The sequence below is a fragment of the Mycteria americana genome, chromosome 4 (genome assembly GCF_035582795.1).
Source record: "Mycteria americana isolate JAX WOST 10 ecotype Jacksonville Zoo and Gardens chromosome 4, USCA_MyAme_1.0, whole genome shotgun sequence".
Taxonomy (NCBI): domain Eukaryota; kingdom Metazoa; phylum Chordata; class Aves; order Ciconiiformes; family Ciconiidae; genus Mycteria; species Mycteria americana.
In genome coordinates this window covers 76,103,923-76,128,228 of record NC_134368.1, presented here as the reverse complement: position 1 = coordinate 76,128,228, position 24,306 = coordinate 76,103,923, and the positions used below count along the sequence as shown (strand labels likewise).

Below are 24,306 nucleotides of genomic sequence, written 5' to 3'. Positions count from 1 at the left end.
TGCTGAGTTGTGTAGATGGGTCCATTTCTTTTTTTCTTTATTTTGGGGAAGGAGGGAGGATGTGTACCAGGCCCTGTGGCACTGGGATTGCTATGGTGGAAGCGTTGCACAGCTGTGTGACCACAGTGCTGCCTCCTGATAGCCCTGCTCTGTGTGAGCCAGCTGCTGGGGTGAGCTGTCACTAAATTACAACGGGTTTTCTGCAAGTACGGATTCCTTTACTCAGCTGTACTCTTCTTGCGAGTGCTGTGTCTTGGGAGACTGCATAAAAGCTGAGTTTAAATCAAGAGTTGAAGCTTTTTTTCCCTCTAGACTTGCCAATGCAGGGAACCTGACCAGTGCAGCTATTCTGAACACTTGCACAATTCAGTCGTTCTAACGTAGCTCTGTAATTGTTCTGGGCTATATGTCACTTTTATTTCGATATGGGATATCCACTTGGGAGAGTGATGTTAGAATAGATGTCACCAGTCTTTCTCATTTTGTTCTTCCCCCACCCTTTCCCTAGCATGCACAGGCGAAGTCTAGAGTACAAGGAGGAAAACAAATTATTTTTAAACATGCCTTTATGTAAGTCATTATATTTAGGCACTGTTCAAAGCAGTATCATCCAAAGGCAACTATTATGTTGACTTGGCATGTAAGCAAATCATTAATGTGGTTCACCAGTGATTTCTGAAGCATTATTTCATATTTCCGTGCTTATAAAGGGCATACTCTTCCCAACATGGCAGCAGATGAGACTGTCTGAATAAGTCAGTATAGACAGTCTGAATTATAGCACTTAATGGTATTCAGAAGTATTTAACTTGCAAGTTTTTGTCATTAAAATCATTAAAATGCCAATCGACATCAAAGTGATCTATGGACTATCAATCCAATATTGGGTAACTTGGAAATAAGATACCCGTTAAAAAAATCTTTACAATGGTGAAGTGATTATAGACAGAATTGCAAGAGTTTTCACTGTCTCCTTGCTTCTGTCCTGAGCATGGGTGAAAGAATCACGTCTGCCCTCCAGCTTTGACTGGTGGACCTTCTTTTGGTACTTGGAACTATAGTTCAAGGGGAAGCTGAAAATGTATCCTCTTAATACCAATTTTGTGCGTGAGTAGAAGTTGGATCTCAGGATTTACAGCGTTACAGTTTCTTCTACAGAGGTTGCAAGACCGAGGTACATGTTTAAAAACTTGTCTAGGTAGATGAAAGCAAAAAAGCATGTGTGCACACAGAGCTAACATGTAGCAGGTCAAAAAGTTCTCTATGAATTCAGAGAATCCTTTATGTTCAGATTGCTTGGGGCATGCAGGGACCGTAGTTGATCGTACTTTTGCTTGCTTTTCTTCCTCACTTTGTTCAATATTGGGAATTAGTATTTCATTCTTCTGTGTTTACATGAAAGACTGATTTACTGAGGATATTTTTCGTATAAATCATTTCAGACTTCTGATTTCAAGCATTTTAAGGCATTGACAATAATAGCACCATTCTGTCTGGTGTACTGTGATGAAACCAGGGCATGAGACTCTTAAGGATACCTTATTTTTATGCTGGTTATGTGTGTAGGGTTATTCACACTTGATAGGTATGCTGTATGTGCAAGTGCGCATATGGATGCCTAAAATAACATTCACTGCTGTTGAAAGTTAAATTATTTGGATCAGATAAAGGTAGACTAAACCTATATATAGTTGAGAAGAGCCTGTAAACTTATCAAGGTGTGTGTATATAATAACTATTTATATATAAATACTTAAATGCTGCTTAAATGTTTAAAAGCACAAAATCAGTTTTGGTTGAAGATGAAGTAAATAACTGGAGAATCATGTTGCAACAAATTATGGCTTCCACTTAAAGGTGTTTCTAAGGGTGATAGGAGGAGGAAACGTCTGCTGTTTGGTCAGATGCTGTTAATGAGTTGCATATCTGACTTTATACTACCAGTATATTTCACCTTTGTATCTGTTAGGTTTTATTTGAATATTGACGTGGGAGGAATTAATCAAATGTCCTTGCTGTCTTACATGTATCTTACTAGTAAGCACTTTCATTCAGCTGACGTGTTGAGGGACAAAATATGTGGCTTGTAACTAGCTGTATTTTCTGAGGCAGTGGAGAGAGGGCTCTCAAAAATTTTCTCCAAGACAAATTTGGAAGTGTGTGCGAGAGAGAGAGAGGGTGGAAGCTGGTGTGGAACTGACATCTCCTGCTGTTTCACTTGATGATTTAATTCTTTGTGGTGTCCTGTAAATTATAAAGCTGAAGAATAGCAAAAGCATTTGGGTTGGGGTTTTTTTGTTGTTGTTTGTTGGTTTTTAACTCTTTGTCCTTCTTTTCTTTCTAGCCCTCCCAAGGTATTGCAAAACAAACTCTGCTAGTGTTTTGGTAGGACAAAAAAGTTGGCAGAACACCTTTGCTCACTGTTGGCCAGTTGTCTTTTTTTCAAGGGTTTCTGAGCTGTGTTGTATGAAACAAGAAGGTTGCTTTCAGGTTAGGCCACAAGCACCTACTTAGGAGTGTAGATTCTGCTCACAGGTCCTGAAAAGTTACTAAAACTCATCAATAAAATACAGTTCTATTTGATGAAGGGTCTTTCTCTTGATATCTAAATGCATATTTTTACCACTGTTGTGGTTTCATGACTGAAATCTACTTTGGAGAAGGCAGTTTTGGTTTGGTTTTATTTTAACCTAGGGAGGACTTTAGGGAGGACTTTCTTCAGGTTAGTACAACTACAAGTTGTCTGATTTTTTTTTTTTTTTTTCCGTCTGTTGACCTTACTCCAAATATATTAAAATAATCCATCTTCCCTTTGCAGATAGGCTGGGAGACAACCAGTACATGAACATGACAAGGGTTAGTCATGGTTGCTTAAGGTATCTGGTGCTATAGTGATGAGCATAGTATGGGAACCTCTGTAGATCAGAATCTTTTAGTAGCTCACAAGCAGTGAAAAAAGGGGTGGAAAAGTGGCTTCTTACCAGGGCTGTATGTGAAGCAGGGTGACAGTGATGAGGACTTGCATTCTAATGGAATGGAGCCGTACATGAAGCCTAACTTCAAGGGTACAAGCAGTGAAGGAAGGATGAGTGAGGCAACTCAGAAGACTCCTGGATGCTTTGAAAATATTATAAAAGTTTTATGTAAAATTTGGAGAGGGATTATTTCTCATTATATTTTTCTCTGCTTTGCCTTCTGCTCTCCCTGGTTTGTATTTGAAATTCCTAAAAGAAGTACAGTAAGGTCACAGGCCATTTTAAATAGGACTTGGTGAAGTGGTCAAAATCAGGGAAACAAAATGATCTGATGGAGATCAGATAATTCATGAGAGTCTGTTCTTGGTAGAATTCTGGACAAATCTTCTATCCTCTGTTGAAATGTATGATTTGTGATTAATAGTACTGAATCCATTGAGTTTGACTTCCTCGTGAAAATGCCATATTACTTTAAAAATCAGTTATCTTGTGACTCTGCCTGTGCATGGCAAATAGAGCTTGGTCCCTACATCTATCTAGTAGCACTTGATATGATTTGGTATTTGTGCTGAGGCAAGCAGAGTTCTATCCACTTTCCCTGAACCAATTGTTTTTTTCTGATGTGAACCAATTCTTGTTTTCAAATGACTAGCAGGTGGTGGTTTTGAGAACTTCACAGAATCACAGGATGGTTGAGATTGGAAGGGACCTGTGGAGGTCATCTGATCCAACCCCCTGCTCAGGCATGGCCACCTAGGTTGCCTAGGCCCATGTTCAGATGGCTCCTTTTTTCCAGTTGTATGACAACAGCATTATTGTTTTGTCACAACAGCGATGCAAGTAAATTTGCAATTTACCTAACCTTCTCATAGACCTGACAACATGCATGTGATGGCTTCAGGGATTGTTAAATGCGTAATATGATTACACTGGTTTAATTTCAAATGTGTAGTCTTTCAGGAATTTCAAACACATCTAAAGTGTGTGCTTCCCTGCAAAGGGAGGGAAGAGGGAGATGAGAGAGATGGAGACTCAACTCGTGTGGCTTTACTGAGGCTTCACCATGAATCTCCAACATTCAGGACCAGAGTTTCATCTCCCTTCACACAGTCTCTTGGTCTTTCCTCTTGTTGTCAGACACTTCTGCCTTTTTATCACTGAGGAGATAGATAAAACAGACATTGGTTATGTCTTCGTCCCTCTTCTGTTAATTACCTTTGAATGCAGTGACAAACTCTACTAATTTGAAAAATGTGAGTTTTGACCTTGCTGAATGTCTCAGAAAACCTGGCTTACATATAGGTTGCCACCTCGGCTATTACAGTTTCTTGTTTTGCATTTTTGCCCACTGCTGGCTTTACAGTCTGGCATACTTAATAACAGGCCCTTTATTATCCATGCTAGCTAGTGTCAGTGTTAAGTGCTTCCACTTGGATGTAGTAGCCAAAGGAAAAGTCTTTGTCTTTATTCACTTAAAAACTTAAGATAACATAATTATGGTTTCTGTAATGTGTCGTATTAGATTTCATCTGGAAAATATTTTATAAATACTCTCAGCTTAAAACTCTGTGGTGTGTGGTATTTTTGGACAGATGGAAGCAAAATCACTCTTCTTTTTTCTGAAGTTTGCTGTCTAGTTACCTAGAGCAGGAGACAGTAGTAGCAGAGGGGGGTTGAAGTGCTTGCTAGAGCATTTGGTTATTGAGAACCTGCTAGGGCAGGGCTCATTGCTCTGGGGATGAGACGAAGTTTTGCAAATCGACTGAAGTACTCATGTCTGAGTTTGAGCTAATCTTTGCCCTGGATGTAATTTAAAATTAGGGGGATGGCAACTCCACAAGATGGAGAGAACTCTTAACAGTTTGGCTCCTCTCAACCCCAGCCACAGATTTCTTTGCGTATGCTGGCTGGGTGACTTTGGTGCTCATCCTGCTCTGAGCCGATCCAGCTGTTCTGCAGAACATTTTTTCTGTTGTTGTTTTTGCTAGGTTAGGAAGGTGAATTGGCTGACAGACTGTAAGAGCAGAGGGGAAACCTCTTATGGTGGAGTACCAAAGCTGGCACAAGGGAGTAAAGGGAAGCTTTTTCTTTTTGGGTGGGAGCAAGCCGTTAGAGCTGCTCATCTGCTCGTGGACCTGTGACCTTGCTGGCCCAAGGCAGCTGTTGGAGGTAGCCAGTTATAAATGAGTGCTGTAGTACTCCCAGATGAAGACTTCCTTTACGTGCTTGCCAAGGAAAGGTCTAATTTACAGGGTTTTTTCCCAGATACTTATGTTGGTGATTAGCATGGTGAGGTTAGACTGCCAACAGTTACGTCAGTCACAAAGCCCCAGTGTAGTTATATTGGCAGCAAAACGACAATGATTAATGATACAGTGTGTTTTATGGGGGGTGAGGGAGGATGGATGGGGAGGAACATTTAAACAAGCTTTTCTGGTCAAGTGCTGTTTTGCTAGTATAAACTGCAAGCTATATTAGAAATGGTTTTCTAGTTTAATGCAACCATATGAGCAGAGCAAATCTAGTGCATGTTCTGTATGAGATAGGACAAATGTTTTTCCTCATGGGGAAAAAGAATGTCCTCCAAGTTTAACTTCTTAATAGTAGAAACTTTCTTTTCCTCTTTAGAGGATGAAATAACTTGAAACAACTGGCAGACCAGATACTGTTAGCAGCATTATCAAGAAATTAGAGAAAAGCTAAATATTAAATCCATTAAAAACTCTTCTGTAAAAGCAGGCTGGTGTTACCAGAAATCATTGCCAGTGAAGACAATTAGGGCACCTGAAGCTGATAGATGCTGTAAGCCAATGCACTGCTTGTAGCTTTCCTGGGTTCTGCACCACTGCATAAGTCACTTTGAAATTTTTGGCTTTCGATCCACTTTTCTCAAAAGAAATTTAGAAAGCGCTTGTTTTAATGGTATATGGTAAATGTGTTTAAAAAACCTTACTTGTTACTGCTAGCTATTTAACCTCTTCAAACATGGCATCTTTGTAATATATTTCTTAATTTCAAGGAATTAGACTATCTACAAATTTAAAATACAAACTTTAGAGATTTTCTCTAGTGGCAGTGTTGGAGCGAGGTTCTCGCTGAACTCCCTTGTAGCCTTCTGCTATGCCAAGGAACTATCCAGACCCTTGGGAACCTGACTGCAATTTTTTTTTTTTTCCCCTCTGTGTTGGCTACAGGCTTCTTTGAAATTTTATTCTGAGCAGAAAACATCACCTAACATAGCTGGCATAAACACTCCAGGGCTATTTACTACTGTTTACTGGGTAACTGTTCCCTTTGCCCTTGTCCCCACTAGTTTATCAGCTATGACTCTTGCTCATGGTCAGACCCGATGCATCTCCTGTGGTTTGTGAACTGGGAGCAGTTGAGAACTGGGAGCACTGGTGGCAGGCTGCATAGGCTGAAGTCTCATGTTTCTGAATATAGGCACGTTTCCATCACACCTTTGCTTAGCTTCTTGCCTCCCAACACAGGCCAGCCAGCAGTCAGGGTTGTTTGAGCCTAAAGGCTTGTTATCTCGGGAACTGGGGAGTACTGGTTTCAGCCCCAGAATTAAAGGCATCTAGATTGTCAGCTTAAAGACAAGGAGTCTGAAATCTCTGTGTGCTTTTTTTGTGTACTAGCTTTCAGCCTAGAAGTAAGTAGTCTTGGAAAACTGCAGGTCCCGGAAGTTCATCCTTGCAGTCTCGCTTTGCGACATATTCGGGGCTTGGAGTCCTTCTGTCCTCTGTACTAGGACAGCTATGAGTGTTTGTTCAGTAGCAGGCAGCAGTGGAAAATTTGGGAAGCATTATGGCTGTTTAGCCAGCCTGCTGCTGACCCTACAGGGCATGTGGTGTTCGGGAAATACTGTGTTTCGGTATCTCCGCTGTAAGGTTGCAGTACTGCAACTTTGCAAAACCTGAATTTTGAAACTTTAAACTGGTCTTGGAAAATTATGGTGGAATGAATAGTAAGTTGCCTTAATTCCATATGCAGAATCATATAGACTCTGTTAATAAAAAAGCTCGCAGATAAGGAAAGGGTACTGAGTAATTCTTTATGTGGCTTGATTCCTCTTCCAAAATCATAAAAAGCTTACAGATAACCAGGGGATCAGATAGATAGATTACAGCCATTTTCTCATGTTGTAAAACTTCCGTATTCCCGGTAAGCAATGTAGGAGGATATCTCCCACTTCCTTTCAAGCTATGCGGTTGCCAAGTGCTGTATGAACTATCAGTTCCTATCTGTGGGTTGAAGCCTTTGTATAAAACCCTCCAAAGCCTTGATCTCAGGAATATGAGAAAACAGTTTGACGTGAGATTCTGCAGATGTTCTGGCTCAGGGCTGTGACGGCTGGTTTTGCCTCATCCTGCAGTTTTTTGGATTTCTCTGAATCCTCACATACGAGGGCACCCTCATTTTGTGCCTTTAGAAGGCAGAAGGTATGTCTGCGACTTCTGGGTCTGTGCATGGCCATTCCCTGTCAGCAGTAGTTAGGAGGCACTTTCGTTGGCCGTGATGAGTGCGGTAGTGCCAGCACGTGCCCCGGTCTCAGCCCTGGTGCCTTGGCCCTCCGGCCCCTCACTGCAGCGGTCATGGGTTCTTGCTCCGGGAAAGCTGTCTCTGGCCGAGTGACTTAGTGCTCTCTTCCTCCATGGTGTGGAGGTGTTGCGTGGGGTAATGGCACGTGCTCTCACAAGAGCTGTCGTGGTGCTGTCCTGCCAGCAAACGTTTTGTGCCAGTGGTCACCTCTCCATCTTTCTTTGTCTAGTACTTGCCTCTCAATCCATAGCCTGCAAGAGTTTTGTTCTCTACTTGTCAGCAGGAGAAGCTAAGGCTTGATGTGAGGAAGTGGCCTGCCCAAAGCAAACGGGAGCTGTGTCTCCTGAGCAGCAGCCCAGCGCTCTCCGTGACAGCGCTCCTTCTGCCAGCAAGGTTTTACAGGCTTAGGTGTGGCAGGAAAAAATTGCGCTGATAGCCAATTCAGCTACAGTCAGTAGTCTTCTTTGGATTAAAACGCTCCTGCGAACGGAACTTTTACACTTCATTGGTTGTCGTGGTTTAACCCCAGTCAGCAACTAAGCACCATATAGCCGCTCGCTCACCCTCCCCACCCCCCTGGTGGGATGAGGGAGAGAACGGGGCGGGGGGGGGAGTAAAACCCGTGGGTTGAGACAAAGACAGTTTAATAGGACAGCAGAGGAAGAGAAAATAATAACAATAATAATAATGATAAAAGAATATACAAAACAAGTGATGCGCAATGCAATTGCTCACCACCTGCTGACTGATGCCCAGCCTGTACCCAAGCAGTGATCACTGCCCCCTGGCCAACCCCTCCCAGTTTCTATACTGAGCATGACGCCATATGGTATGGAATAGCCCTTTGGCCGGTTTGGGTCAGCTGTCCTGGCTGTGCCCCCTCCCAGCTTCTTGTGCACCTGGCAGAGCAGGGGAAGCTGAAAAGTCCTTGACTAGTGTAAGCACTGCTTAGCAACATCAGTGTGTTACCAGCATTATTCTCATACTAAATCCAAAACACAGCACTATACTAACTACTAGAAAGAAAATTAACTCTATCCTAGATGGAACCGGGACATTGGTGAGCTGACTGTTGTCTGGAAGGTTGTTAGCCTCCAGCCACTATAATGTGCAATATCTGTTTTGTTCCAAGTGTGCCTGCCAGTTCAGGGGAAAGCTAGTGCTCCTAATGCCTGGTCTTCAGTTGAACCAAGAATTGTTCCTTTGGTTCCATAGAGTAATTGTCTGGACAAAAACATTTGTAAAAGTAAGAGACCACGTAAATGCCTTTGTAGTTGTGTGTCAACAGCTTTATTCTTCCACAGGTACAGTTTTTAATACTGGTGAAATTGTACCCTGTTCTAGGACTACATTGGGGTGTAGTTGAAGGCAGTTCAAGTTTTTTAGTGTAGGCAAGCTCAGACTTGTGCCTCACATGCCAGTAAAGGCCTTGATCAACTTAGATCTTTGTTTGCTGGTGTATTTTAAACACAAACCCAAAGTTTCCTTGACCTGATCTCAGGAGGATCCCTACAAATTTGTATTTGCCTGTAATCGTAGTCTTTAAAGAGTCTCATTTTCTTGTGTGTAAGCTGAAGGGGCATCTCTAAACATGTGATCTTGGCTCCTTCCATCTCTGAAGGGTCTAGTGAGTTCAGGTGGCTTGACAAATACCAAGATACTGCCAGGGAATATCTGCTGCGATGTGGTAGTGCAGCTGCTGCTCACTGTCCCAGGGACCAGGAGCAGTCTGGGTTTCGTGTCATCTGAAGTCCAGTCCCAGTTTTCAGAAGGCCACCAATGGCGTGCCGTAATTAAACAATGTTTCATTGGACGGTGGAAATCTGGCAAATCTTGATGTTTGTTTCTGGGTTGTATAAACTTGGCTTGGAAAGCTGTATCATCTTTAAACACTTTCTCTGTCCAGAACGGTAGTTGCGAATTGCAGGACACTTCATGAAATTTAACGTAGATCTTTCGCTCTGCCTCTTGACATTTTGAAGACATGATGAAGATACAGTGTATTAAAGGTCATTTAAAGGCAAAAAATACCTCCTTAGTTTTTGCAAATAAGACAAAAAAGAGGAAAGGTAGAGGAATCCTTTTAAAAAAAGTAAAGCGTGCATCTCGTGAAATGCATTGAAGTGTCTTCAATATTGGCAAACAGAAGAGGCTGTTCTTATTTCAGGTGTACCAGTGGTGGGTGGGGGACTAATCTGTGAAAAAAAATTAATTATTTATTTTAACAACATTCCTTTTTTGGTTTAACTTTCATCAGTTTATTCTGCTTTGCTGAGGCTTGACCTAATAATGCTTTTATTAGTGAATAAGTAATTTTTCCTTCTCAGTTTTTGTTGTCTCGTGCTTTGGTGAAACATTCTGCTTTAAAGCTGGGGATCTTGAGCTATAATTTAACATCTTTACTTAATCTCTGATAAATGAGGTCTGGGTCACAGTCTTTAGAAGTGGTTTAATGCAGCTGATGTAACTGTATTGGTGCATGCTCTTGGTAAAATGAATCACTTGTATGAGCAGTGGCTTGCATAAGCCATAAGCTGAGCATAACTGGAGTGCATTTGGTAGGGTTCCCTCCTTAAAAATACCTCGTTGTGGCACTACTCTGGCTGGGGCTGACAAACCCCTTTCTAAATCCATGCAGTCTGTGCTAGGCTGTGCCGTTCTGCGAAGACAAAACACATGTGCATTTTATGAGCTTTACTCAAAAATTTTGATGCCTGAGTGGTGATGGGCAGTTTTCTTTTTGTTTTCAAAGGTTTCCCTTTATGCTGCAAACGTATGTTTTAACTACTATTAAAAAAAAAAAAAAATCCCTGAAAGTGACATGTCAGTAAATTTTCCCCATCTCACCTGTGAAGGAAGTTCCTCCCGCCCTGTGCTGATGAATTGGAGGGAAATGCTTTTTTCAACTGATAAAAAGAAATAAAATTCCGTGCCCTTCCCAAAGGAGGAATTCAACAATTGGACAAGTGGCGTGGGACCATGTGTTGGTTTGTAAAAGGATATAGTTTGTAAAGATGTTTCCTTTGATGCCTGTGATGAATATGGATGTGTTTCCGTTGGAGAGGGTTTTGATTAAATTATGCAATTAGAGCTGACCAGACAGATCTAAATATAGGAAGAGGTTTCAGTTATCCTGCCTTTGTGTGTATTAACACACCCACACAGATGTGTGTTTGTTATTGTTGTAAACAACACCTGTTTTCTAAAGACAGTTCAAAAAGTCAGGAAAGGGAATGGTCTTTGTGGAAAAAGGGAGTTATACAGGAGTTTTATGATGAAACGGAAAAAAACCCTGTTTTTCCCAGCCTTTTGACCTTTTAGAAAAGGACTTCCAACTTGCTTTAACAGCTAGACTAGTCACGGCATCTTTGTGGATATCCCATATTCACAAAGCTATAGCCAGGACTCCAAACTGGTCTATAGGTTGTTCTGCATTTTTTAGGACTTGGCCTGTGTCATCTGACGATGCTGACTGAGCTTCTTGCCCACACCTGGTGCCTGGTGGGACAACGTGTGGAGTTTAAATACCCCACAGCACAAGTGAAGTAGATAAACCTGCCCCAAAGATCCACAATGAAATAACCACTGTGATGGCTGGGAATTCATTCTGTCTCTTGATGACTGTTTGGATAATTTTTTCTTTTCAATGTTTTGTCTTAATTTGAGGATTTCTTTAAGAGGCCTTCAGCTTTGAGAGAGTGTGAAAAATGAAGAGTGTCCTCCTTCATAGCATTTAGGAAAAAAAAAAACCTCATGAGCACCATCCTGGCAAGTTTTGTGGTTCACAGCACTGGTTCACACATTCATCTTATAGGTTATTTTAGTGAAGTTCATAGTTTTGTAATCCCATCTGTGCCAGAGTTTTGCCTGAATCATCAAATTACAGTTCCTTCCTGACTTCAGTTAAAATATTAAGTTGCGGTTTTAGATATAATCTTCGATAATGCATCCGATTCAGTCCAACTGCTTGCCGACACCAGAAGGGATTTGTCCACACCTGGGTGTACGTTTTGATGTGTCCTGCTTGTACTAGCCCTGGTGTGCACCAGGCTTCTCCAGTTTCCTGACCAAGTAACTTGGCAAGCTTAGTGTTAGCTTTTTCTGTAGTCTCAGCAAGTCAAATCAGCGTGGTGAGGAGACCACCTGGCATTAAAGGAAGAGCTGGCAGTTTGCGACTTCGTGGAGTCTCACGTGCATCTGAACGCAGGAATGAGTAGAATTCAGCAGTGTAAACTAGAAATTCACCATTGTTTGTCAACTCGGGTTAAAACTGCACAATTTGAGGATTTGGTGATCATTTAAGAGGCTATATATGCTAGTGTTTCTTGGAAACAGGGGGGAGCTGTGCTTTAATGAAGGTGTAGATAAGCCTCTTGCAAGATTCGGTGTTCAAATTTGTTTTCAGGGGTACAGTTTTTAATATGTCAAAACAGTGGCAACGGCATTGGGAGGAAGTGTTCTTAATCAGAAAAAGGGCAAATCTAATTGTTGATGCATCTCTGCTAAAGTTGGGAAAGCACCTTTGCTGTGTTCTTTAGCTTTCCTCACAGTTATGTATTTGCTTACAAAGACTTTTATGCCATTTTACTTGGATTGTGACACAGGATTCAGTTTCTAATGTATGTGGAAACCGGGTATTTTTCTCTGGAGAAGCAACAATGAAGTTACCCTGTCTTTCAACTCTAGTAACTTAAATTTGAGAAAGCAAAGTACAAATCCAGAAAATCTGTAAGAATTTGCTATTGTTTTACTCTTGTAATTGTGATAGTTGAGACTTCAAGGGCGAGGATCAGTGCCTTGTCTGCCAGAAGCTGAGTGGGTAGGCGAGTGGAGGAAAAGCTGTGGTTCGCTGTAGAAACTGGCCGGACACTGTGTACTTGGTTTGAACTGTGGTGAGCATTGGGAAGGAGCTGGCAGATATTGATAGTATAAGGCTATTTCTTCATGCTCTGGAGTAACTGAGCAGTGGGGGTCTTGTTGTTTGGGTCACTGTTGCCCTCCTCCCCTCCATCGGTAAAGCATACATTGGCCCTACTGTCTCATTTTGAGCAAGTGGTGAATCTGCTCTTCGGTGCTCGAGTCACGCTCAGAACTCATGGATTTGATTTGGCTTATCAGATAAGTTAGAAATTGTGCAAGTCCTTCTTCTAAAGGCAAATTTACTGCCCCGTTGAGAACAGCTAGATATTTCTTACAAGAGACTGTATGGGCTGCTGTTACAGTTAGCTGGGGTGCAGTCAGCACCTGCTCTTTACAGGACACCCTTGCTGTCCTACCATCTGCTGAACTAAAGGGTGCGCGTGGGTATCTAAAAGGATTTTCTCCGTGGGCTGAACAATGATATGTGGGAGGTTTTCTTGGAAGGGCAGTCCCTCAGCCAAATAGCCTGATCAATGGTCCTACGGGAGGTTTCACAGACTGGGTGTTTTGGTCTGTCTTTCAGGATCCAAGACAGAGGCTACTTCACAGAACAGGCTGGAAGTATCCTCCTTGCCCTTGCTGGGCCTAAGTAAGGGAGTCTAGTGCAGTGTCAGGAAAAAAGCTACCTACTCCTGTAAAGTATGTTGAAGTATTTTCAACACCAGTGTGCTACTCTTTCCTTGAACAGTATGATACGTATCAGAAATTTAAGTGTTTTCTTGAATTCTTTCTACCATGCCAAGAAGACATACAGAGTTAATTTTTTTTTTCTTCTTTCTCCTTGTCCTTTTCAGAAATACAAGGGAAGCCAAGTCAGGTTCTGTATAAACTCTCTAATGAGTTCTACAGCACTTTGAAATGAAACTTGCTTTCTTTTTGCATGTGTATTGTAATGCCATTGAGGCTTCTACTGGGTTTCCATGCATTTTTCCAAGATGAGCAAGATCTGATCTTCTGCCATACGAAGGTGCAAAGAAAGAACTCTTTGATTAAAAACAGAGTAATTCAGCAGGAGACTCTGGACTTTTTGTTTTACAAGTCACATGGCTTGAAGAAAGAAACCGAAACTTTTTGCTGCTTGCTCCAAGAATAGGGAGCCAGAGGAAGTTAGTGCACAATCTGTTGTAACACATTCTAACATTACAGCTGCTTAGACTGCATGCTTTTTAGTAATACATGGAAATAGTTCTTCCAGGAGTAAAGTGACAGCTCCTTGGCTTCTATGCCAAAATCTGATCTTTCTTCTTTTTTTAAAAAAGGGCTAAATATTGTACTGAGTACATGAGTTGCTGAAAAGATGTGTCTTTCAGAGAAGGTAAATTACTAAATATTTTTAAAGAAGCAAATTAAAATCTCTCTGCTTGTTATTTCTTTATATTGTCAATAAGTAATGGATGCTGGAAGGAGGTATGTTGAATAAAATAAGATAAATTGAATTTTAAAAATGTAGTCAAAGACTAGACGGTTTTCCCCATTAACAATTATGTAGATTCTCTTCACTGTGGTTCCTGCCCCTTTTTATGTCTAACTGTGCCAAGCATATATTAAAAATACTTAATAGGATCCTTTTTGCCAGCATCACTGAGCCTGTAATACAAATAATGAAATTAGTAGAAGAGTTAGAACTGCTTCTTGTTTGCCTGAAACTTGGGCTAGGAGTTGTTTCACTTCCCCCCCCCCCCCCCCCCCCGCCCCCGGGAGAGGATCACCTAATTGTCCTAACCCTTTCTCCACCCACCAAAAACAGTCATTTATGCAAAGTGGGACAGTTTCCTATGGGATCTCCTGTGGGAATTTGAAAACAGTCTCATTGAATATTTTACTGTCTGCTTAGTGTTGCTGACAGAGTAACTATCTCTTCTTTGAGGGCTAGAAAAATAGAACTTCACTCTTGGGCATTTTGCCTAAATACCTTGTTTAAATACAAGGCTTGCTAAACAGCTATATATTTAATGCTCACTTTTTTTTATAGGCTTTTCACAAGCTGTGTGCAGGTTTGTATGTTAGTCCAGGTTTGTATGTTAGTCCAAAGATTACACAAAAGACAGCAGCAGTGAAGGAAGAGAAGTAAAGCAGCGTTGGGATTTAAAAGAAGTTTGTTGATTCCGACTCATCCATCAGCAGACAGAACGCATAATTAAAAGTGCATGAGTTCTGATGTGTAAAGAGTGGCTGATAAGTGGGTAACAACTCAATTTTCTTTAAACTGATTCCAGGCTGCCTTTTGGAGAGTGTCCTGTTGTTTGGCCTAGGTTTCTGTTTCACCGGTACATCGTGAATAAACATACCCTTCAAGGGCTGGTGGTCACTCAGCTATTGGAAATACTAACTCCCACTTTCCCAGAAGGGCACGTGTATTTGGGGAAGAAAGATGTGGACTGTGTCATCTGCTGACTCATGGTTTAATCTTTATTTTGCACTTCCAGCTGATAAGACCACTTTGTGCAAAAGTAATACAGGAAATGATGCACTGCAAAAACCAAGAGTGGCAGAAAGGGAAACGGAATGTACTGGCAAGGGCTCAGCGCTGCGGACGCGCTCGCTGCTTCTTGGAAACAAAAAACTCCACCTACGCTGCCTTTTTTTTTTTTTTTTTTTAGCTTAATACTGGTATTGGAGCTTCGTGTGAGTAGCATACAGCAGCCTGTGGGTTTTCCCCCCCTTTACTTTCTCTTGTGGCTTGTTCAGGGCTTGGAGTGTGCTTAGACTTTGTTTGGGCAGGCAGGACTTCAGCAGAAGTCCCTGGGCTGGAGGCTGGTGGCTGGCTAGGTCCTGCTGAGCTGTGTTACTTCCAAGCATATCTACAAGTACTGTACCTAATGCTGCTACTCCTGCTCCCAGCATATTTCTTGCTGCAGTTGTTGCTACAGAGATGCCAGCTGTTATGATACTACCTTTGATTGTGATGGTGAAATATGTTTTGGAGTGTATGACTGTGGGAGTGGGACATGTGTATGTTGCTGGATTTCATCCAAAAACTTTGGAAAATCTGTTCCGATGGTCTGATTACTTGGACTCATGTTAGGATTGTATTTTCAGGCACTGGGATAAACATACAGTCTTAATAGATGGGACTTTTTTTTTTTTCTTTTTGACAGTAAGGAGGTTGGCCACTTATTTTTAAAGTAGCTTTGTGGAAATGGGTCAGGCCTAGGTAGAACCATGTCTGTATTTGTTATCAAAGTTGAAAGAAGTTTGGATTGAGATTTAGACTTTGTACTTCCTTTTTTTATTAGAACTTCAACTCAAGTCTTTTAAATATTTTTTGTTTAATTCAAATGGATGTGAAGTGGAAAGCTTGCTTTGATTACTTGGTGATATACCACTGGAACTTGTAACTTTTGTGTGTGGAACTTGTATCTTTTGTTTGAAAGATAAGAAAAAAGATATTTAAAGTATTGATTGAGATACAGACTATATGAATTGAGAATAACTCTGTTACTTACAAACACATTTGAAACACATGTACTGGTGTTCTGGTAATATGGTTCTTAAATTAGCACAGCATTTTAATAGAGCACTTTACAGTGCATATAAGGATAAACTGGGGTACAGTCAGTGACAATAATGGAGTTTCAGTTCATTTAACAGTATAGCACATGCCCAGGTAACAAAATAAATTCTTAAATTTGCCCCAGGCTCATGCAAATCTTCCATTGCATTGACATTATTATTTCAGATACAATTCTTAGCATAAAAGGAATGGGAAGTACCAGTACGAAGTGCAGGTAGACATGGTCTGTGTCTTAGTCCATAATCATTATTCACATAAATGTAGTTTATGCATTCAGCCTAATAAAACTGAACCTTTGCAATTAGATAATTGTTTTAGTGACATTTTAATCAAGTGGATGGTTTTCAGCTTAAATTACTTCAATATAGTGGTACACTATGAAACCATGACAATGCATGATAGTCAAGAGGGTAAGTGTGGCATAGCATTTACAATTTTAAGATCTGCAATCTTTTCTTACTATAACCATGAAATTCTGTCTGATGGTGCTGGTTGATTGGGGTTTTTTTGTGTCTTTCTGATTGCAACAAAAACATTCATATCCTTTTCCCCTTCCCCCTTCCTCTGCAACCTGTTGGTATCCAGTCCAGGATATGTTTCCTGTCTGTCTTCATGCTCTGTTTGAAAATCAGTGGTTTAGTGCTCTTTGTCTCATTTTCCCCTCCCTGTCAGTGCAGCGTCTCTCCTGCTTCCCCCAGCAGAGCCTTTTGCCTGCTCCCAGCCCAGGCAAGTACAAAACTTGCTGCCCACAGCAGGGGCTTTTTTATATGTGGAGTTCCTCCTGCTCTTCACCCATTGCTTCATCCCCATTCCATGTCTCGCAACTCGAGGACCACTGTGCCATCTGAAATCCTCTTATCAGGACTTCCTCCTCCTTCCCACTCCTTCATGTGTCCTTGAATACATCAGGCAGGCATTGCAACGGGAAGGGTCAGGATGTAATCGGTGAAGTAAGTTCATGATATCTTTCCCTCACAGTCTGCTTATGAGCTGTGAGGGCTTTTTGGTGGGGTGGGGAGATGGAGTTTTCTTTCTCATGTGAGGTGAGTGAGGGCAAGGATCTTTCTAGTTTCCTGTCTTCTTTTTTTGGTTTGTTCCTCAAAGTAAGTCGGAGGTGAAGCTGAACTGTTTTTGTTTCAGATCGTGGTGTGCACAAGTCTAGTGCTGTGATTTTTGAGCTGCATGACTGGTGGTTTGGAGAGGGCTGGGTAGCACAGTGCTGTTGGGGCATATTGTTTCCAGTTGCTCTCTAAAATAAATTTAAAAAAAAAAAAGGCACTAGTTCCTTGGGACGTTTTGCTGGTTAAGGTTGCAACAGCTGATAGGCAGAGGGGAGTGCCCTTCACACTTAAAGGTGAAATATGAAATCTGAGGGACTGTTTTAGGCTAGATTTAAAGTGAACTACATTTCTAATATAGGACCCTTGCCCTTCTGTGGAGTATGTGTGGGAATACAGCCATGTCTTCTTGTGTTTTGGCTTTTTCTATCGAGCTTCTCACGGTACTAACTGAGGCCATGCTTGGGCACCGAGCAGAAGTATTGTTTGAAGCTGGCAAATGCAGTTGCTGTCCCCCTTGCTGCGTGGCACGAAAATCACTGAGGCCACACAGCAAATGGGATGAGGGAACTGAGCTGATGCGGAATTGTCCCACCACTTACCTCTACCCCTTGCCCTCTCCTCCTGCTAACACCCCACCCCCCCCCCAACCTCTTTTGGTTTTGTTTATGCTGTGTCATTATTTTCAAGGGTGATCACTTCATATATTCAAGGCTCTTTTGGGGAGAGGGATATACAGGGTTCAGCAGCAGGCCCTGCTGCTTAAAAGTCTTCATCAGACGTGCCTTGAGTCCAGTTCTGGAGTCTGGCAATGCTTTGTTGTCGTTTTTTTTGTGATTGGTTGGTTTTTGGTCACACCATTCTTGGGGGTTGGGAGGGATGTTTTTAACTGCTGTATGTTAATTTAAAAGGTAAAATCCCTTTTTTCTCTCCCTCTGATATTCTTCTGCAGGTTCTCGGCCGGAAGGGTTTAGAATAATGAGAAGGTCGCGTCCATCAAGAGGGGATGTCAGCGCTGCCTTCCTGCGACTGGAGGACTGAGAAGGAGAAAGGACCAGAATTATTTGATACAGGCTGCTTTTGACTACTAGCACAACCTGCTGTACCCTGCTGGTGGTGGAAGAACAGGACAGTCTCTCCTGCTTGCTTCTGTGGTATCGCCACAGTGGGGTCACCATGAATGTGACAAGTTTATTCTCCTTCACCAGCCCAGCAGTCAAGAGGCTGTTGGGATGGAAGCAGGGGGATGAAGAAGAAAAATGGGCAGAGAAAGCTGTTGATGCATTAGTGAAAAAACTGAAGAAGAAAAAAGGTGCTATGGAGGAGCTGGAAAAAGCGTTAAGCTGTCCTGGTCAGCCCAGCAACTGTGTCACAATTCCTCGGTCCTTGGACGGCAGACTTCAGGTTTCACACCGGAAAGGGCTACCACATGTAATTTACTGTAGAGTGTGGCGCTGGCCAGACCTGCAGAGCCATCATGAACTGAAACCACTGGAATGCTGCGAGTTTCCCTTTGGTTCAAAACAGAAGGAGGTTTGCATCAATCCCTACCACTACAAGCGGGTAGAGAGTCCTGGTAGGTTCTTCCTTGTTTGTACCTTTACACCTTATCTGAACAATGCAAAATATGGCAATTAATCATGTGACTCATCAGCTTAAATAAGCAAAAGTGGCTGTTTGCACATGTCAGATTCTTCCTCTGCAATTTATCTGGATGTAAGCATTAATTAGGAGTTCTCCCTTTCACATGACGAATGCTCCACTTGTGTAAATGTTTTATCACTATACAGAGGCATAGTCTTAGTATACTCCTTAAGCTGCTGGGCCTGGTATCACCTGGTTTTGTTGGTGACCACTATCCCTTGATTAATTTTTTTTTCACTGAATTGTGCAGATCAGTGAATCTGTAGGAAACACTGGAAGCTAACATAAAGGATTATTGCAGTCTGTGCATGAAAAGCATGCTGACATACTGCGGTAGTGGTATTCTTATTATTTCCAAACTATTATTTCACTTCTACCACTTTTGTTTCTTCATCCCCCAGAAGATAATATTGTCTTTAGGATCTCCCACAATTTTGGCCTTTTGAAAAGACCATGATTTTAGACAGCAGAATATAATCCCCTCAACTTAAAGCGTTGATAGCAATGTTTGGTTGTACGTGAAGTTTTACTGTCGGCTGTTCGGTAAGCACAATTTGCTTACCTGTTACGCACTTCCCCACTTCATTTTTTAAGGTGCAACCCATTCTCTCTGTCTCCTCTTCAAAGGCCAAACCTCTTTTTGATAAATCTGTGCTTAATTTTACTTATGCAAGTTTATTATCAGGGAATACTTGCAGGGACTAAGATGAAATGCGCTTGGACGTATCTACACTTCTCTCCATCTACTTGTGAGGTTGTACAGGGACGTCTGCAGAAATGCACTGCAGGCGTGGGTAGACTTCCCCGGTTTAAATTTGGGAAGTCCATCTGTTAGGCATTTCATAAACTGTGAAGCTGTCTCTGCAGAGTGGCATGGACACCTTAAGAACTACAGTGGAAGTAAGATTGTTGCAAGATTGTTTTTCTGTGGATGGAAAATGCATTTGTCTTGGATCTGCAACATATAGTGCATATCTAGATGTTAAATATTTCCCTTTGGTGTGTTAGTATTAACTTGGAAATCATGTGAATGGCAGAGGTAATACCCGTAATGTATGTATTTATGCAGCAGAAGCTTGAACAAAGGAACTCTGCAAGGGAAAAACAGTTCTTAAAAAATTTAAAATAAAAATAAAGTTAGAATTCTTAACAATTCCACGTTAAGCAGAAGTGGGATAGTAAAATAGTTGTGTCCTTGTACTGCTAGCTGTCTGCATATGTCTGCGCTAGTTGTTGCATTCAGTATTCCAAAATACTGGAAATTAAGATTCCTGAAAGACATCTAGATATTTCCATCAGATTGAGCAACAGTCGGGCTTTTACTGTTACTGTAATGTCAAATTACATGTTCTAACTCATTTTGCTTTAATCTTGGAAACAATTACTGAGTTTGAGAACGTTCTCATTTGGACCATTTATACCATATTTAAAAATAGGTATTTGTAAATGTCCTGTCACTTCAATGAGATTTGCAAGTTAAAAACAGAATAAAACTTTAGAAAGTTGTTTAACTAAAATGTGCATTTTAGCTGAGTGCTGTTAAGTAGTTTAAGTGGTTGGAAAGCTGGGGTTTGGGCGTTAAGTCATCTTATGAATTTTGTATTTGGGAAACGGAGCAAAAAGTTATTAACTGTAAGCCTGAATTCTGGATTGCTCTTTAATTGTTTTTGGATGAGAGAAAAATCTCTACATTCATGTAGCTACAGAATTTTTGCTGGAAAAAAAATCCAAAACAGTAACATAATCAAGTTGAAGATGGTAGAAATAAAATGCTTCTCTTTTTGTCCAGAGAGTACCCCTCTTCAGGAAAAATTAGATATTCTTGGTCAGTTGCCTAATAGGCAACTGGGCAGTTTTCTTGTAAACATTAGGGCTGTAGTCGGTTTGACAGAGCTGACAGAAGTATTCAGTCTTTCACAAGCTCAGTGTGCTGCTCTAACCACTTAAAACGTTCTGGAGGTAGCTGCTGCCAAGGAGCCAGTATTCACTTCTGCTGAGGTGCTCTGTTGAATCAGGGTCTGGAGGTACAATGTTATATGCATACTGAAGTTATGTCTTGAACTGTTAACAGCTTGCCAAAGTGCGAGAGTGGGGTTGAAGCCCACTATGGTTTTACTGAGGTCTCTGGCTGGATATATAAAGGAGGAGGGTGTTATATTTAGTCAGCCACAGATCTGCCGTTGTTTTGAGGGATATTGCGTGGAGATGAGTGGGAAAACGTGGCTTTTGGAAACAGGTGGTAGCTGAACTCCTGTTTGGCTTGGAGAGCTGTGCTTCGTAACTTATGACTTCTTTTTTCCTGTCCCTTCCTTGTTCTTGCTGTCCTCCAAGCGTCGTCTTTATCTTCATTTCCTGACAGTCACTCCCAAATTGTGCTAACTTTTTTTCCCCATTTTTACCAGGACATTAAAACACCATTATTGCTGCATAAGTGCTTACGCTTTGAGATTAATGGGTAGTGGGAATTCATGTATGAGTCACTGTTTCCAACAGTCTACGGACTTGAGCAGATATCAAGGTTTGCATTTCCAAGGCTATCATTGCAGCCAGGAGGGTTAGAAATGTACTTTCTCTTGACAAAAGAAAATTGGAAGCTCAGATTGCGTACATGCGCATTTTGTGTGCAAAGTACATCGTGAAATTCTGGCTCTGCTTGACAGCATGGTCTGTATTTAACTGCTTTGTGCAGATCCAGTTACTGGAGAGCTGAAGCATAAGGTGCGTGCATGGGATGGCATCTATACATTCACTATTCTGCTCGTTGTTGTGCGTTTTGTTGCAGTGTTGTATAAGTTTTGAGGAACAGATAGTGGTAAATCCTCAAATATGTAAAATCAGGTGATGCTCTATGTTGGGAAATTAGTGCTATGGATGCGCCCCAGTTTTCATGGTGCCAGAGGGATGCATGGATTTTCTACCTTGATAACCTTCTTCCATCCTTGCCGTTTAGCTTGAGAAGATAAGCTTGGAAAATATGAGAATTGGCGCGCTGTGGTGTGTCTGCCAGCTACAAAGCTACACCTGAATCCAAACAAGAGATTTTTCTGTTAGCCAGGCTAGATAGGAACGGGTTGTAAACAGTCGAGAGGAGGTGGAAAACTATCAGCAGTCTCAAACAGGGAGCCTCCCAGGTGTCCTTGAGCGCAGGCTGTGCTGCTGCCTCTGTGCAAGGAGGGGAACGTGGCATCTGGCAGGCATGTGGGTGTGAGGTGGTGGTACCGTATTCATCCCTGCCCTGACCTAGAGGCTCTGCGCAGGCACGGATGCCTATCTGATCCTGCGGCGAGTCGATCAAGAAAACTGAACAGACAGAAAACTACTTTTTGGCACGGTTAGCTTGGCAAGCTCAGCGCCCTCGGCTTGCTCGCTGTGGAGTCAGATGGGGGCAAGGCAGCGCGGGGGCACGGGGTGGAGGCAAGGAAGGGTGGCCTTCCTGTGACTGTGTGACATTTGGTCAGCCTGGTATCAGCAAGCTGCCCCGCAGGCGATGGAGACCTGATCCCATCCGTGGCAGGGTGCATAAACAGCTCCTGCTCGCTGTGTTGCGCCAGCACAGCTGTTTGCGTGGCCTCGTGCTGAACCAGATCACAGTCACTTTTTCCCTTCCCTGCTGTGTGATCTTCCAGGCTGATCAGAGCAGCGCCGGGGCTCGCCGCGTGGCTGCGGGACCATCTGTACCAACACAGCCCTGCGGACGACGTGTGGGAAGGAGTGGAGGTGGTGGGAAATGAGAGGAGAAAGTAGAGGCTGTTTTGTCGCTGGGGATGGGAATACAACCTTGTACTTGACTGCCAGGAAGAAGTATCTCCTTGAGATGTGTTACAGTAGCTCACTGCTGCTGTTTCGTACGTCTGTTGTGTGCAGAATTATTTCTGGTGCAGGGTAGTTAATGGCTGTCAAATTTCTCCCTTGGCAAGGCAAAGCAAAGCTTTTAATTAAGGAGGGCAGGGTCTGAATTTGATGCCTTTTAAAAACTGGCACACTTACTTGGTGTCCTCACTTGGCTGAATCTGCTTTTTCTCCTCAGTTTTATTTTTTGGTTTGGAGATACCTGGAAATCAGGCTCATACCTGGTTTGGGACTATCCTTAAGTATGATCAAGACTTGAGAAATAATTAGGTGTAGAGCATACGTAGAGGCTGTGAGGAGAAAGTGAACGCTATGTTCCTCATCTCTCTCTGAAAATGCCACAAATGACCTCTCGGGTTTTGCTAGAGAATGTGTGAAGTGACATTTGAAGTCCTGCCTGAGATGCTTCCTTCCCTTCTTTTATTCCTTTGGTTTCTGTGGAGATACAGCCTCTATTGCTTGCCTCTGTCCTCAGTTATGTCAATGGGATCAGGTGAAAGATGTCATCCAGAATTTAGGGGGAAAAAATTCTTTTTTTGAGCCTGGATCCCATTTGCTCTAACAGCAAAACAAAAGGAATGGGATAGGGAGCAGGGAGGATGAAGAGGTGCTTAAATTGACACTGCTATTAAAAAAATAATAAGAAATCACACCTCTAATGTGGCTTTAGGGGAGGAGGGTTAGTTCTTTTGCCTTAGCTAAAGGGAAGGAAGGAAGATGAAGAAACTGAGTATTTAATTTTCTTAAAGTGCTAGTGAACACTAGCTCTCGGTTCCATCTGATGCAGAATTGTGTTAGTTTGCCTCTACTAAGCATCCTTGCTCATCAGCCTGCTAGGTTAAAGAGGATTTGAGTTTATAATATGTTACAAAGGAGGCAAAAGAGGAATTAACTTCTCTTTTATGCTTCACATGTGGAAGTGTTTGAAGGTGCGGAGTGTTTATATAAATGGCTACCCCCCTCCCCGCAACTGCATGCTGTCTCCTGAGAGTATCCAGAATCTGCTGATACCTCCTCAGGGGTCAGGCTTGGGAGAAACCTACTCTTCATTGATCTGAGTGAGATTAAACCTGCCTTGGGAAATGCAGTCGTTAACTTTTCAATATTAATTTCTGGAGGTGCTTACTGATGCTCCGCTGTGCTTGAAGCCTGCAATGCCAGGGGGTACTAACACCAGAAGTCCAGAAGCAGCTGATCTGTCCTCTGAAATATTCTAGTTGCATTGATCAGCCCATTAGCACAGCCACTTGGAGGCAGAAAATAACTACACTGGTTCAGGTTTTTTTGCAATTACCAATAAAGCGTAGATAAAAAGGCTGGATGATTTTCCTCTGTTAAGCTTCTCTTCTTTGGAGAGCTGGCTGCAGTCTGCTCTACATCAAGGGGCTTTATGAAGCTGATGGTGCCCATGTTCCACCCAAATCGGGGGATGAGCAGCAGCTGCTTTTTCGTGACACGGACAAATACACTGTCAGAATGGTTGAATTCTGCCTAAAGATCGTGATGTTTCTTTCCATTATAACCATGAATTCGAAGTGGATGTCTGCTTCAGCAAGCTTGGTTTTGGCAAGAAACGTTTTACCTAAATGTACAGCTGCTTTTTGCCACAAGAACAGGCCAGGTCCCCAGGCTCTGAGGAGAGCAGTAGGTGTGTTGTGCTGTTTTTGCTCCTGGCGTGGACTCCTTGCCTATGACTTTAACCTGATTGTTTTCATATTTGTCTTTGATCTCCTCTGCTGTTTGCTCTAAGTGAGTCTCCGTAAGGCTGCACACCTACTGCAGGCACCAGAGGTGCAGAAAG

The 24,306-nt window shown here is 42.2% G+C and overlaps 1 protein-coding gene across 4 annotated transcripts in view; it reads left to right on the top strand.

The window, feature by feature from the left end:
• The window catches only part of SMAD1 (SMAD family member 1), a 49,973-nt gene that overhangs the window by 5,177 nt on the left and 20,490 nt on the right, over positions 1–24,306 (top strand). For 3 of the 4 annotated variants that reach the window (XM_075500964.1, XM_075500966.1, XM_075500963.1), the window contains exon 2: positions 17,965–18,588. In XM_075500964.1, coding sequence (XP_075357079.1) covers positions 18,189–18,588 — 400 coding nt within the window. In that variant the 5' untranslated portion in view covers positions 17,965–18,188. Of the gene's footprint in view, positions 1–989; positions 1,108–17,964; positions 18,589–24,306 lie in introns of those variants that run through there. The other variant, XM_075500965.1, reaches the window with a different exon arrangement.